Raw genomic sequence first — 16,752 nt, 5'->3', positions numbered from 1 at the left:
CACGTACAAAGACACGACGCAAGCACATAGAAAAATTCGTGAGGTCCGTTGGTTCGTTCCGTGGCTTAGTTGGTATAGCGTCTGGCACGGTATGCAAGAAGACGTCGGTTCGAATCCGACCGGATCGAAGGAATTTTTTCTGAGTGTTTTTTCTGAGTGTTCGATTTTTGTATTAATAATTATAACAAACTAGTGGAGTAATTTCACAGAAAATAATTGAATATCAATTCAATAAAAATTTAATTTAACAGGGTAATCCATTGACTTACAATTATATGGACGTCGGGTCCGCGCTAAAAAGTGTCCGCACTTGTAAGGCGCTAAAATCGTATACAGAGCGCGACACTCCGCTTTAGTCTTCATTTGTTCTACTGACAGCGCGATACTGCGATGACATTACAATTTAAATTTCGAATAGGTTGACTTGGGACATTTTTTTCGTGGTTTTCGTATTAGACCCTTCGTCCATTTATTTGTAAGTCAATGGGGTAATCAAATAATGTGAAAAAAATCTTGATCTGTAGAGACTTCTGATGTGTGCAGTTATCGATTAATTTCGTCTATAAAACTCTTTTTAGAAATGTCATTTTTCAGATGTGGCCTAATTACACTAACAAGCGCGCGATTTCATTATCGAGTTCTTCAAATTTTGCGGTTACTACGCATTCGTATCATCATTAATGACACTGTTTTATCGGATCTAAGTCGCCTATTTTTTTCGAACATGCGAACGTTTCGGGATCTTTACACGGGGTCCCATGATTACTGACTGAGATGGTAAAGTCATCAACCAGTTATGTCTAATATTTAGTGCAAACAACCCTATTTCTACATGCATATAATGTTCTATTAGAATGGGATAGTAATACATATCAGGTCCCCACTTAATGTCGCTAAAAATATTCAACGGTCTTCCGCCATCATTAAGAACGAGAAAAAGTATTCACTCTTTCTTAATAAATTGATATTATACCTAATTAATAAATGTTACTACAATTTAAGTGAATACTTTAATGACAAAATGTAATATTGTAATAAATTTTAATAATTAAATTAATACCTAATAATTCAACTTGAATTATGTTTTTTTATACATTCATATTATTGTAATTTAATTAAATCGGCATTTTCTCACTGACATACTTTTATTATAAATATATTGATAGTGAACAATTAAGTGACTAATCTAATAAGCCTCGACCTGCCTCTGCTCTTGTTGTTATCCCTAAGACAAGGTGTAACTTTATTGTAATTTTAAGACTTTATGTACCATATGAAGACAATAAATATATTGAGCCTTTCTGCCTGTCAGTCCGTGTAGGGGCATTTTAAACCTTACAGTATTTCGGATTGGTTTCAGCAATTGTGTAAGACTAGTAATCAGTCCAAAGACTGCTATTTTAGCTAACATTAACTCAGACCAGTAACATTAAAAATTTTGACTGGTGACTGTACTAGCCGGTCAGTACTTACAACTCACTCTACTTACAATTTGAAAAATAATTTTAACAATGTGAATTTCTTTTAATATTTCATTAGTTCAACTACTACAAGTTTTAAAAGAGTTAGTGACACACGTTTTGAGGTTATTATTCAATCAAGTATACGTTGCTCAACAAAATTATGAATAAAATGATTATTTATCCAGTGTCTTCATGAGTAATAAAATAATTCGCTCCTCCATCATGCATATCACGTAACCGCCGGAGTAATTCTGATGACCTTGGGGACACGTTGGCGTGATCTTTGAGGAGGAACAGCGACGTACAAGGGGGTGGCCTTGGACACCCTTATTCACCGTTTTCGTGATTAGTTTTTCGTCCCACCATCACGCATCAACCGTGAGAGTTACAAACCTTCAGAGCAACCCAGCCTCAAAGATTCTTGGGTTGAAAAAGGGAAATCTATCTATCACAAGTCTTGTAATCCTTACCAATGATCGATGCTAGTGCTGGGAAATTAACTTTAGTAAACTTATGGCACGTGGGTGGTCATTTTAACTACATACTTCGAAATGCGTAGTTCATACACTTCAGTTATCATATTATCACCGTCGGCAAAGTGGCAAAAACATATGTCAACATAATATCGACAACTTCACATGGAATGCCGCCCGGTCACTTTCACTACGCTTCCGAACGCACCTTACGTAAGAAGGTAAAACGACTAGGAGGTTATGAACGCACCACCTGAACACGTTTTTTTGGCGGCAAGCAGTCTGTGGCCAGTGGAGAAAAATCGGCGTGATGCAACAATACACACAGCTCGGAATAAATTGAATTTCAAATTGAGGTTGCGTTTTCTCTCGATTTTGGGATGCGACGTGAATCATATCTGTAGCTATCTGTGTACTAAGAATCTTAGGGTCGTATTCTAAAACTCTACTCAATGCTTAAGTCAGGATTTGAGTATGGTTTAAAGCACTCGAAATCATACTCAAGTCCCTGCCATTAGGGTCGTATTTCCAGTGCTTGAAATCATACTCAGATCTTGACTTGAGCATTGAGTAGAGTTCTGGAATACGACCCTTAGAGGATTCAGTTTCAAACAACAATAATAATAATAACGCACATACTCAACATAGCCCCGCACTAGGGAAACCCTGTGTCGCGGGTGCCATGGACACACACACAAACAACCACAATATTTCTCCCTGCCCGGGAATCGAACGTAGGACTTCGTGGCAGTCCGGCATGGTAACCGTTTGGCCACGGAGGCAGCTAAAATAATCCAAATATTGTAAAGTAAGCAGAGGAGAAGCAGAAGAGGGCAGTTCATAAATATACAATAAATTGGAAGTGAATTGGTGGACCACTTAGCATGTTTTTGTTAGCTATAGTGTAGCAGTTATATGTACATATACCCTTACTAACTACATATACCCTTCTTAAACGATTTTATGTGAAATCGTACCGTTGGTATAATAAAGCCATGTGTGATCACAATATAGATACTTATTGAAATTGTAGAATTCTACTATTCAAGCTTAAACATGTTATCGACTAATTTCGTTTGTAGAATCTTTAAACCTCTTTCCATAAAAGTTGCCATTTTGCAGATGTCACCTTCTTACGCCAAGGCTGCGAAATGTAGTACGGAATCTATTTCATTTCATACTCGTGCTTATAAAGAAGTAAACAAATAATTACAAAATACATTACAAAATAATTACAGTAAAATAGTCACTAGGTATTATAAATAAAAGCAAAACAAAATGACAGAAAGTTTAGAATCCCGATTCTGTACATAAAAGGCATTCCTTGCCATTTTTTTGATGCCATAGTTATTATTACTCGTTATATAAATAAACACTTTTTTCACGTTGGCGGTCATCCGTTAACCCGGCACGACCGCCGGCGGCGGTGCGGACGCAGCGTTTACCGACACTTTCGCTGCGCACGTGACGTGTTGTTATCACGTCGCGTTTGCATGGGCGTTAAACGAACGATCATATGGGATAATATATAATACGTACTGTTAGCAAAGTTGAAGCTACACCAATTTGAATAAATAAATATTATTATTTCAAAATGGCCTTGTTTGCAGGTAACGATTGTTCCTTATTTTTTTACCTTTTTTTGTGAAAATCTTTAGTTTATATTAAAAATACGTTCTACCCTTAACGCTATTGGTTGACAAGAACACGCAAACTGCGGGTGGTCGCTACCGACCGTTGCCTACACGCCAAACAAAACCCTTAAGGTGCAAAATGTCGACTTTGTTGATCATTTACAGTCATTTAGATCAGTAATACCGCAGATGTGGGGTATGACTGCCTCCGTGACTGAACGGTTATCATGCCGGACTGCCACGCAGAGGTCCCAGGTTCGATTCCCGGGCCGCCGGGAGAAATAGTTGTATGGCCTACAATTATTTCTGTCGTGAGTTTGGATGTAATTTGTGGTTGTCTATGTGTGTGTCCATGGCACCCGCGACACAGGGTTTTCCTAGTGCGGGGCTATGTTGAGTGTGTGCGTTATTTATGTATTTATATGACAATATCTGCAGATGTGGACGCAGATGAGAATTTTTCGTTGTCGAACTCTGCAGACGCGGATGTAGATGTGGATGTGTTTAAAATCAAAGTAAGACATTCTCCCGACTATCTTCTCGTGACCTGCAAAACATCCGTATCCGCAAAAACTCTGCATCGATCGATGCAGATGTCGGATGCGGAAGCAGACATCTGCGACAACCCTAGTCTATATTAATCTGTGTGCACATGTGGACGTTGAATACGACAGTTGCATTAATGATATTATCCACGCATGATGTGTAGGTTTTAAAAAGGGCTTTAACACTGAACCAGTAAGTTTCTTACTTTCTGTGTATTTTGTGTCGCAGCGACTACAGACTGTTATAGTACGTCAGTTTTTTATATCATATTTTGGGCTAGAGTTGTTGTTCAGTGTAGTCATGGTTTTTACATCTTATTTCAGGCTAGTCTTGTTTATTGTAGAGTCACGGAAACTTTCACATTACAATGTACCTTTTTGTTCACCTAAACAAAGATGGATGAATGGATATGTAAAGAAGTAGTACAGACGACAGCACATCAAGCTACACATTGACGGATCTTGTTCCGTGCATTGGAGGCGATATTAGAACAAAAGTTTAAAAGGTATACATTATACAGATAATAATTATGATTAAATTTATGGTGTTGTTGTTGATGTGTTTTGAAGGAGACTTAGCAAGCTACTGGTCCATTGTTATGCATATGCCAAGGCCTAACTTTACTTTCTTCTTCCATTATTTATTATATCATTGGGATGTTCTCCAAATTTTCTTGAAACGTATCCATCTTAAAAATTGTTTTTTGTCTCCAGTGCTATTGGAGAGTGCTGGTGACCCTGCCATCATTAATTGTTTATGAATCGTAACCCAATTAACTGAGCCAACAGACACACCAGGCACACCGACATGGAAATTGTGCAATGAAAATTTAGCTGTTTTAAATACATCTAAAATACACAAGTATGATAAACACGAGGAAAGGATTTATTAAGGCGAGTCATCTTAAGAGAAGCCGGAGAAACTGTTTTACTAGATCAAAATGTTTCGGATATTTAAATATGGTCTTACAAACTTTGTTAAACGATAGGATGTACTTTACTCGATCATATAAAATCCCGAAAATAGGCTAAAATAAAATTCTGAAATTAATTATTTACGAATAAAGTAATCGTCTAGCTTTGCACGTAATTTTTATGTGGAGATATTTCTCTTTAAACACTACAGAGAACCTGCAAAATTTTAGTTTTCAACTGAAGCCTATAGGGCTTATAAAGTAGGTATTAAATTCCTATTATCCCAAAACTTGAAAATTGCTTAGCGGTTTACCGACACGCTGCGTCGGATCTGTGTGAAATTTTCTTCGTTTGTTCCAACGATATCTTTGGTTTGTTCTTACTTAATCATATTTGCGTGCGGTTTGTGGGACGCGCGTGTGGCGCTCCCGACACCTGACATTCTAAAATCTAGACTCGCGTATAAGGCGTTTACCTCTCCGTAAGTAAAACATTAGAGAAAGAAAGCATTTTACTATCAAAAACGTCTACAAAAAAGTCATTAAGAAAAACAAATAAGAAAAATAAAAAGCAAAAAGGTAACAAACAAACCAGTATAATGATTGTATAAAAACCAAACGTGTAAAAGAAGCGGTCATTAACAATCGTTATGAAACGCATCGATTGTTAACGTGCTATAATCGGGTGATAACGGCAAGTGTGTCCATGTTTCCTGCGATACAATTGGCCGGCAGGTAATAGTAATCCTTCCTGATGCGCCCGCGCACGTGAGGCTTATGTACATTACGCTCGCGTTTCTTCGAATAGAAATTAGTTTACATTGTTGTTTGTTTCTGTAATTTTATTTAATTTTTTTGCAGTATCATTTGTATGTTATTGTTATAGTAGGTTTTTTAATTAATTAGTAGTTTGTAACTTGCGCTCATTTAAAGTTTACAGTTCACAAAGGAATCATGGAAAAAATTAAATCGGCTATGCTTAAGGGTTAAATAAAACACGATACGCTTTTGGTCTACCAGAAAATGATCCATTCGTACCCTACACTTCATAACGGTGACATTTGATACTAAGCACGAAAGGTGTAGATATGTAAATTTCATGCTGCTAATTTATGTTTGACTATATACATCTTTGATACATTAAAACGTAAGTTGTCGTTAAACAACTTTAATCCATTTGTTTCAAATCTTTTTGAAGTAATTAATTTATGATTTAGCGCAAAGTTTCACACGCGATTCGCAACCATGCAAGAAGATAATCAATTTCAATAGTTTTGCGTCATTAATTCGCAAATGTTGTAGAAGCACGTTTTAACATTAATTACATATTATTACTGTCTATCGTAAAGCATGTATTAAATGACGTGAATAGTCATAATCGCTTTCACCGTTGGTTCCGTTTCTGTTTATAAAATCGCCACTCACTCTTGCTGGGCTTCGGTTTATGCAATGTGTTCGCGACATTAGTAGTGTTGTATAATGTGTAATGTGGCATTATCTTTGCGACATGTGGATTTTTCTATGACCTGTGCAAATTGTTAGAAAGTGGGCTTACTTTGTGCATTTTTGTGACAGATTTGAGTTAGATTGATTGTTTCAGTATTAATAATTTTGATTTGTGTGGATCAGAATTGATGAACGTATAGATGGATATTATATGTTTGTTTTACAATAATATATATCTTTCCTACAACTGCGCTGGCGACTAGCGAGTATCATTCTAGATCAAGCTGGCCCTCTACATATTATATTTTACGTTCTCTCGTATACGTTAAATTAAGGTATTGTGATTGTTTGTTTTACGTACGTGAGGTTTTAGTAGCAGAGTATTTTTGAACATTATAAATGTTGCATATGAATATTATAAGATAGAATACTAAGTCTTTCCGCTATCATGATATGCTAAAGGCGATATTATTTAGTATAGAGCAATTCTTGGTACTTACAGTTTAAGTAACGACTCCATTTTCTTTTCCATCGCAAATATGGAATCTGGGTGCTGTGATGTCAATACTTTGCAGAATGTGAACTTGGCGCACTGCGTGTCTCGCCAGTCAGTCTGCTTTACCATATCCATTGCCGCTGTGGTCAGTGACGATGACATTGGGTTTCCATCAAGGTGCTGTAGATCGTCAGGAATGTATTCAGTAAGCGCCCTCGTTATACGCCGCCTAACCCTATGACTGCTTTGATGAACTGGTTCATATAAACTGAATAAATCACGCTTTGCACGCGCACTTTCGCCATCAGGAGACATCACCACATAAACATTCTCACTTGGCATTTTATAGTTGTCATCGTAAACTTTTTTTTTGCTTATGATTTTGCTGTCGATATCATACGGCGTGTCGATAAAGGAGCGTTTATGTTCCTTATCCAGTTCTTCTTGTTCTTCCTCGCCTAACATACCAGTGCGCATCAAGTTGACATCCAAAAATCTACCAACAGCCATCGCTCCAAGGCCTAATGCAGCACCTCCCGCCATTAGGCCTATGGCTGGCAATACAGCGGGTGTGCCTGCTGCAGCTGTAACTACGCCGATCTTATCCTGGGCATATCTCTGACTTTGTATAGATGACGCAGGGTACAATCCAAGGTTATGCGAAATTTTATGCGTTGCTTCAACAATCGGTTCCAAAACAGGTTGAGTTACTTTGGCAATGGGATCAATTATTGGTCTTGTGAATGATTGAACTGTTTGGCTAGCAGTATTGATAGTGTCCTTCATGGAGTTAGTGAGTCGAGACCACAAAGAAGGCTCAGGTACTCTTTTTACGTAGCGATAGTAAGGGTATTTTGTAGGGCTGGTAGCGTGGTTGCTGGGAGCGTGGCTGCTGGGAGCGTAGTTGTTTGGAGCGTGGTTACTGTGGTCGTAATAAGAGAACTTGTTGTATTCGTCTTCGTAAAATCTGTTCGCGGAGGTACTTGTGCTCTGCGAGCGTTGCTGGCCGTAACCGTTGATTGGTTCCATGGGATATGGATGGGCACTTTTCGGTACGTTAGTCGTGTAGTATTTCACCTTTCGATCTTTGTTTTCGTAATCGTTATTTGTCGCTTTCGCTGGCTGAACTCCTAGTTCTGGGTGAGCATATTGAAGAACAGGATTCCTTACGCTTTCGTCGAAACTAGGCTGAGCACTTTTTGGAGTATACATGAGAGAGTTAGGAAAGCTAACTTCTCCAGGATGTTGAAGCATACGTCTTTGAATATGACTCTCAGAATAATCCATGTCCCCATTATGAGCTCTGGAACTTCGCCCGCTGAAGTAATCGCGTTTCGCCTCCTGCTCGTTAATTTGTTTAATATATTCAATGAGCTTGGAATTGGCAACTTTCGAATTATCGGCTTTGGTGAAAGGACCGTACCCGGACTTGACATAATAGTTATCTTTTTTGTGTTTGAACATAAATGCAGGGCTGTCGTGTGGTATGTAGGGTTCGATAACGTCACCGGTATCGAATTTCAGGTTGTCGAACTTAGTGAAAGGTCCGTCTTTGTGTTCGAAATTATCTTCTTTGGTGAAAGGACCGAAATTCTGAGCAGGATCGGTAGATGTAGCATCAGCTGGGTAGACATCAGCTTCAGGAATTGCTTTTGGTGGTGTATATCCTCCGGGATAGGGCAGCAGTTCACCATTGACAACTCTAGCGTTTCTCCATACCTTTTTGTCGGATTCATCATCAGGCATTCTTACACCTTGAATTTCGGGGATGCCATCTTCGCCGAGTGTTAATATTGATCTTCCGCGTTTATTATTGTACTTCTCGAGAGCTTTCTTTACGTACATGGCCTCAGAACTAATAACAACAGGATCGGGTACACGCGTATTGAACGATTTTCCTTCGCCATCGGATACTTTGGTGCTTACTACTTCAATATACACAGGATTCCTATCATTCTTTATCACAGGATTGTGAGGGTCAAATCTGTAATTCTTGATGGGACTGTAGTCCATAAAGCTTGTCGAGGTAATGTAAACCTTCTTGTTTTCCGTTCTCTTTTCGTTGTCGTAGGTGGGATAGTAACTTTCAGTATCAGGATCAGTCTCAGTTTTTTTACCATCTTCTTGAATATGTGATTCGGGGTACACTGACACTGGTGACCAATTTCCATATTCAGCCTGAATGTCACTGGGTTCATCGTTGTTCTTGTTGCGATTTAGGTAATAATCAAATCCAGCTAAATCGCTGTTGACTGTTGATCCAGGGAACGTTAGTTTTCTCTGATCCCGAGTTTCAGTTTTATTTTTAGCCTCGTCAGTGATGTTGGTAGCTACAGTAGTTTTTACGGCCACCGTAGTGGGGGTCGGTGTAGTACTTGTAACATGAGTGGTAGATTTGTCTTTCTTCTTGACAATGAGTTGCGTCATGTGCCCGGATCTAGTTTTGACATTCAGAGTTTGAGTTTCATGGGGATTGAGGCTTCTGGATACTTTGAGTTCAGTTCTGGTGGTCCGTGAAGGTAGGATTGTAGTACGTATGGCCTTCGTAGTAGTGGTGTTGTCGGAGTCCGCCGCTGTGCACATGACGGCAAGGGCGCACATCCACAGTATGGCATATATCCGTGGACTGGGAGTCATCTGGAAACAAAAATACACAGAATTAGACACTAAATTTACTTGCATCCTAAAAAAATAATAATTTTTAGTATTTTTATTTCGGTAATTTTGTAACTGTAATAGAATATAATGGAATACGTTTATTTGCCAGAATATAGTAATGATAAAGGTCTTAAATAAAATTAGGTAAGGTAAAATAAGGTGAATACAATTCAACCTGCAAGGCGATATACAAACATAAATATCATGTTCGATTTCTACTGTTAATTTCACTACAAATTAATGTAAATTTGTATTTGAAAATTCTAAGTATTCTTTATTACTATATAAGCAATGTGTCAAAAGCCATTTTGTCAATAGTAATTTAAAAGAATGTCCTTGCAACAATTTAATAAAAAAGATATTTGCGACTAATTGACCATATTTTACTATTTAACTGCCTCTGTGGCCAAACGGTTACCACGCCGGACTGCCACGCAGATGTCCCAGGTTCGATTCCCGGGCCGGGAGAAATAGTTGTATGGCCTACAATTATCTCTCTCGTGAATTTGGGTGTAATTTGTGGTTGTATCTGTGTGTGTCCATGGCACCCGCGACACAGGCTTTCCCTAGTGCGGGACTATGTTGAGTGTGTGAGTTATTTATTTATTTAAATTATTAGAAAAGATATCCAAAACTCTCAATAAACAATCATTTCATCATTTTATTATGCACACAGGATTTTTATCTATACTAATACAACATTTCCATAAGTTTCTACCTATCACCGGCAATAGTACACGAAACTCACGATTTGCAAGTGCGTACGCAATCACACATGCGTGGCATACTTACAATTGTTAGTTGCCAAAGATATGTCGTAACGACAGCCTTATTCCAGCGAAATAGTACTTCCCTTGTTCTTTTACGTTCTCTAACACGTCTTTGTAGGTAGGTACTTCATTCCATACTACGCGTGAAAGTCTGTTAATTTTTAATTTGTTTGAATGATGTCAGCATAATATAGAATGTATTTATTTGATAGTATTATAAATAATAAAATAAAAGGAATACATTTTTTTAATAATATAATATAATATAAATTGCAAATAAACTCTCCAATATAAATTGCAGTCTCCGATCTCAATTCGTTCTTACGTTTTTACTTAGGCGAGATCTTAATTGCTCGCGTGGGTGAGTTAATGTAAAACAAGTTCATTTCAATTACAATTAAGTGTAGTGGAATCTCGGTCAGTCTTCGCGTAATTTTTAAGCCTCTTTCTATTTAATATGTATAAACAATTTTTCTATCGATCGATCTGATCGAGTTCGTGGATAGCTTCCTTTAAGAAAAGGTTGAAAGCATACTTTCATGCTGTACTTTCTTCGTAATCAACTTATTGTTTTTGTATACACGTAGGTTTATTGACGTCACTTATTATACGTTATACTTTGTATGTGTTTATGATACTTATATCGTATCGTACCGGTAATTTACCATAGTTATTTAAGTAAATTAGTCTTTATTTTAAATTTTGTCTGACCAACATCCATTATTTTGCCTTTTCTTTTTTTATGTATATTGATTTTTACAGAGGTAGAGACCTGGTGACCTGAAATACAGGATCAATCTAGTTCAGGCACCAGTCTCTGCAAATATTGTGGTCTATAACATATATCAATTAATGTAGCAGTAGAGCTCCTTGTGAAAGAGTTCGTCCAGGGAAGTACTGCCACCTTTCCTACTTCTGCCGCCAAGCAGTAATGTCAGCATTACTGTGTTCCGGTTTTGAAGAGTAAGGGTGCTGGTGAAATTACATAGTCTCATGGGACTTGTCAACTTATTTATGTCTCAGGGTGACGGGCGCAGTGGCCGTGCCCCTCAGATCTTTGCGATTTCAAACTCTGAGTGGCACTGCAACTGTTATGGACAGGCGTGTAGCATTAGGCACACGATTTACATTAAAAAAAAATGTAAGTATAGTAAAGTGTAAACTTTGCAAAGAAAATGAAGATTATTATTATTATTAAAAAAAATGTGTGAAAAAAAATCTGTTAGTTTATAATGTTTGTCACCCTTTCTATTTTATACGCTGTTTATTCACTTGCTACTCTAATGTCTTCGGTTGGCTGGAAGATATATCTTTAAAAGATAAGTCCACCTGAACTCAACTCTTATTTTGTATATTTAATTAACATATTATATATTTATAACAATTTTTGTCTGTACATTTTAAGTTTTATTTCCTTTGTTTGACGTCGTTGTATTCGACAATATGTTGCTGTGTTTATTTTTTAACCGACTTTAAAAAAGGAGGAGGTTCTCAATTCGACTGCTTGTTTTTTTGTATGTATGTTACGCGATAACTCACATTTATGAACCGATGTTGATGATTCTTTTTTTTGTTGGAAAGAGGGTACCTCAGTACTAGTAGTGCCATTTAAATTTGAAGTAAATATTCCAGCTCTAAGAGTGGCAAAGTAGGGAATTAATGATTTTTGAGGTCGGTTTTTTAGTACTCTGTAGTGAGATTATTAGTTATATTATTTATACTACTGGGGTTCATGAAAGGAGCCTTCCCGCACGACATATCATTACTTTCCTTTACATCTGGCGCACCCTAGGCAACAATCGACAAGTGCTATATATGTCGATTATTATAGTGGACGCCATCGATACGTTAAGAAGAAGTTGTACTAATACTTAATTTTATATTTATTATTATTGTTTTTTTATAATATCAAGTGACGGGACGAAGAAGCCGTGCGCCTGATGGTAAGCGACACACCTGTCCATAACAGCTGCAGTGCCACTAAGAGCTTTAAATCGTAAAGATCTGAGGGGCACTGCCACTGCGCCCGTTACCCTGAAACATAAGTTGGCAAGTTTCATTTGCTTGTAATTTCACCAGCACCCTTACCCTTCAAAACCGGAACGCAATAATGCAAGAACACAGCTTGGCCGCAGAAATAGTAAGTTGACAGGTCTAAAAATCTCTCATCCCCCTTTTGCCACTCTTCTAGCACTGCCCCTGTCCGATGCTAGGGGAAAGCCTTTAAAATGGAGGCTTTTCCTCGCCATGTTGCAATCGATGTCTTTATAGGCAAAATCATCCCACTGGGTTCTCCACTACGTCCTGATAACGCTGCTGCTGATTGTTTGGGGACTGCTTATTCACTATTCGCAGCTAGCCATCGTACCTGGTGGCTGTTCACTATAACCACCTGTAACCCCGTTGGTAACTACAGCTCAGCCCCCATAGTCGTTTACAGTAGACGAATAAAAGTGATAACAATGTTATACCTGCTTAATTAAGGTTTTTTGTTGAGGTAGTACCTTGTTCATTAAATAATAATTTTATTTGTTTTTTACTTAATAATGTTATTATTATTTTATTTGGTTTGTAAATTTTTACTATCGATAATTTAAAAACATTTTGATTTCAATACTTTAATTTATGAACTGACTTAATTTTAAAGTATTTTGAAGAGTAACAATTTGATAATTTGCCATTTACGAGGTTTAAGTCTAAACTGAAACATAAACTTAACGCTACAGGTTTATATACAGCTTCTGCGTATTTGGATGACTAAAATCCATATTAGGACCCATTTAGCTCTAGCAGGTTGTCTCGATTTGTTGATATAAATGTTGTAAATATGATATATGTGTAGGTACGAATGTTTATTTACAAAGAGCAGTCTCTAGGTTTTTTTAGTCATCTTCACACGGGAATCAGATTTACAAATGAGAGAAGATAGTAGAGTTTAATCAATGTGTCAATTTTAAGTGTAATTTGCTTATCTATGAAATAATAATAATATAATATCATACAACATATAAGTACATGATTGAACATAGAGCTTAGAAATGGGAGACAGGAGTCCAAACTAGTTAATCCCCGTGCTATGGCACTCCCGGCTCCCTCTCTCGGCAATAGTGCAGAATAAACTATTACTGTTTATCTAGATTCATAACCAGGAGGCAAATAAGAAAATTAGAAATTATTAAAAATTCAAAAGGAACAGTGATAAAAATAAAGATTATTTGAGTTTGATGTTACGAGAAGCTCGATATTTATCATAACCGATATACCAGATACCACGTTACTTGCATAGCCACTGATATAAGGAATGGAGCCTTATTTAAAGTAATCTATTACAAAAAAGGCAAGTGACTATTTTCAAATCGCACTAGACTATTTGGAGAGCGGCTAAGTGCAGTTACCACTTTCAGCGGCTTCGAATTAAGTATAAATTTTCTAATCAGTGCAATCTTCGAATGCTGACGTAGCAACGGCATCGGCGGCGCAGATGAAAGACGGTTGTGGCGAGATCGCCTTGTAAGAGTGGTGACATACGGAACTTCGAACAGCGATATAAACATTGCGACAATAATAATAATATTAGCTTTATTTACAATATAAATTAAACTTAGACTTTATAATGTGCTTAATGTTTTTTAGTATGTGAGGTATTTCTTAGGATAGGGAACAATGAGACACGCAGTAACTGTTCAACGGCCTAATTGACTGTCTATACAAAAACTGCCGCCACACTCATTTTCAGAAATATATATACAATAACAATTATATTTACCTGCACTACAGTATGATTGTATTATTTACAGTTAGCGCATTTACGCACTGCATCCGATTCGTATGCGTTCCGAATCCGAGACTGTACAAATCTAGAAAATTCGGACCCACTTCGGATGTTGCTTGTGCACTAAGTCTGATACACATAATCGTAGGGATAAAATACCATTTCTGACACCTGTGACATTTCGGACCTTCATTTCTTGGATTCGGAACTGATACGAATCGGACGTCGCAGCTTCTAGAGGCAAAAACCTCATTGGAAATAAAAGTATTTTTCAGGTCTAAATTGCATGTACCTATTGTTTTTTTTTGTCCCATGGTCACGGTTGGCTAAATGCATGTTGTATGGTGAAAACCATCTCCATATTCTTTCAATAGACTGTCTTGTGACGCTCCACTTCTTATGGCCTAACTCGTCTTCTTTTCTTATGAAGCGGGTACCAATTCGTGACTATCGTGACAACCTTCTGTCTATGACTCTTCGAATATGGCAATTTTGCGACAGTAGCGATTTATTATAGGAGGTTGCATCTATGCAATCGAGTGTTTATATGTCCATGTTCATGTTGATTCATTAAACAGGTGCGGCTATATCGATGCAAAAGTAGATGCTTAGGCACGTTTGTATAGATGCAGATACGCGTCTGTATTGATTCAGTCGCGCGTGTCCAGAGACGTACTTACTGCCACCTTACCTATTCCTGCCGCCTAGCAGTAATGTCAGCATAACTGTGTTCCGGTTTTGAAGAGTAAGGGTGCTGGTGACATTACAGGCACATGGAACTTGTCAACTTATGTCTCAGGTTGACGGGCGCAGTGGCAGTACCCCAAAGATCTTTGCGATGTAATGCTCTGACTAGCACGCAACTGTTATAGACAGACGTGTTACTTAATACCAGGCGTAGGCGCACGACTGGAAGTTGACGAGCACGACGAAATTGGAGCAGGCAGGAAAAATCTCCAATACCATTAAAAAGTGTTGCGGCTGTATCACTGTACTATATTGCATTTGCATCGCGGTCGTATCGCTGCTTAAATCACGCGAATGTATGTATCACTGCAGACGTGCTGCTAAAATGCCGTGCGTGTGTATCCGCTTTAATCGTCGCGCAATCGTCGCCCGGTTCAGCGTCGTCACCCGGGAAATCGCTGGGAAACTTGCCCATTGATTAGCGTAATCACTGTAGTGTACTAATGGTTCTCAATGGCGCAAGACATCGCTGCGTTTTTTTTTATGTTTCGCTGATTTAGCATTGATTGAATGGACCAATTACTACGAGAAACTGAGGAAATTTCATTGTTATATTGGAAAAGAAATTATTTTTCGGGTCTGAAATCGCGTGATTTGTTTTTTCAACAAAACAACTTTTCAGACGGACTCCTTAACAGGTCCCATGGTCATGGATGACATTCATAGTATTATTTTAAACTTATTTACAAAACGAGGAGATCAAATCAGTATTTTAGTTTAAATATTTGATCAGTTTTTTTTATTGTGAAAAACGTTCGTCTACTGATATAAAAAGTAACGAATTCATTACAGCCATAACCACACAGGCAAAATAGTTTTCTTCATTAACTGTACTACATTTTTCTAGCCCACCACCTGTTTGCTCTGTCTGTGGATTTGAAGAGGTCATCCAATATGCAGGTGTCAAGTTACGAGATGCAGGGAATTCTGTTGCATCATTGTTTGGGGACTGGTTCAGCGCTTATGGGTATTCGAGGCTGGCAGCATAGCCTCAAGATATGTTGAGACTTTGCAGGACGTACTTGTAGGATCTCAAAATTAATGGATGTTATGCAACAAATATTAGCAATATACAATGTGCTCAATATGTTAGTCTACGTTCGTGTCAGCGTACAATTTGCATAGCTAAGCTAATAAGTTGGACAAGGTAGTTATCAGCAGTTCATATTTTGATTGTAATTATGTTATAAGCACGAAGGCCCATTTTGTACAAACTTGTAATCCGAATTAACAACTAAATTAAACGACACAAGGTTAATAACGATTGTTCTTTACAAAAGCGCTCGTTAACATCGCTTGAATTTGTTCAGATGGCAGATAAGTGTTTACTAGAGCGTAGTAAATTGTTTGCGGACTTGGGTAACCCGTGTACTCCCCGGGTACTTACGGCATAGGGTTTGTTTGTCATTGACAAAGTATTTCACAAGTCTTGTAAGTACAGGACGCAACCAAAAGGTACGACCATACTTTGGCTGACGTATTGAATATCAGAAACAAATTTAACAACAAAATGAAGTTCTTAAAATGTGTTTTGCCTCTTCATACATAATTAGCACGGTCGTAAGATATATATTTGATTAAAAATAAATAAAATCACAAAACACATAACCCACAAAATAAGCGAACAATTAAAACAAAAAACTGTAATGTGGACATAAAGAATGAAGACTCAGCTTTGCTGATTTTCAGTCTTCACCTATAACTATTCGTTTGCTGCATTAGATTAAAAATAAAATAAAAGAAATTATTTACAGAGATTCTTTTTATAAGATTTGCATGGAAACCAAGTTCTTTTTAAATAAAATTTTATAACTTGTATTTTTTTTGCAATAAC

The 16,752-nt window shown here is 37.5% G+C and overlaps 1 protein-coding gene across 3 annotated transcripts in view; it reads right to left on the bottom strand.

Moving 5' to 3' along the window:
* LOC113239674 overlaps positions 1-16,752 on the bottom strand; it is a 39,167-nt gene that overhangs the window by 1,670 nt on the left and 20,745 nt on the right. The window contains exons 2-3 of one of the 3 annotated variants that reach the window (XM_026476756.1): positions 7,885-9,608; positions 6,976-7,854 (exon numbers count right to left, since the gene is read on the bottom strand). In XM_026476756.1, coding sequence (XP_026332541.1) covers positions 6,976-7,854; positions 7,885-9,608 — 2,603 coding nt within the window. Of the gene's footprint in view, positions 1-6,975; positions 9,609-16,752 lie in introns of all 3 variants that reach the window. The other 2 variants (XM_026476757.1, XM_026476755.1) reach the window with 2 other exon arrangements.

This window comes from Hyposmocoma kahamanoa, unplaced genomic scaffold (genome assembly GCF_003589595.1).
Source record: "Hyposmocoma kahamanoa isolate Upper Pololo Valley unplaced genomic scaffold, ASM358959v1 114, whole genome shotgun sequence".
NCBI classification, from domain to species: Eukaryota; Metazoa; Arthropoda; class Insecta; order Lepidoptera; family Cosmopterigidae; genus Hyposmocoma; species Hyposmocoma kahamanoa.
The sequence above is the reverse complement of the archived record's forward strand: the minus strand, read 5'-3'. Positions and strand labels throughout refer to the sequence as shown.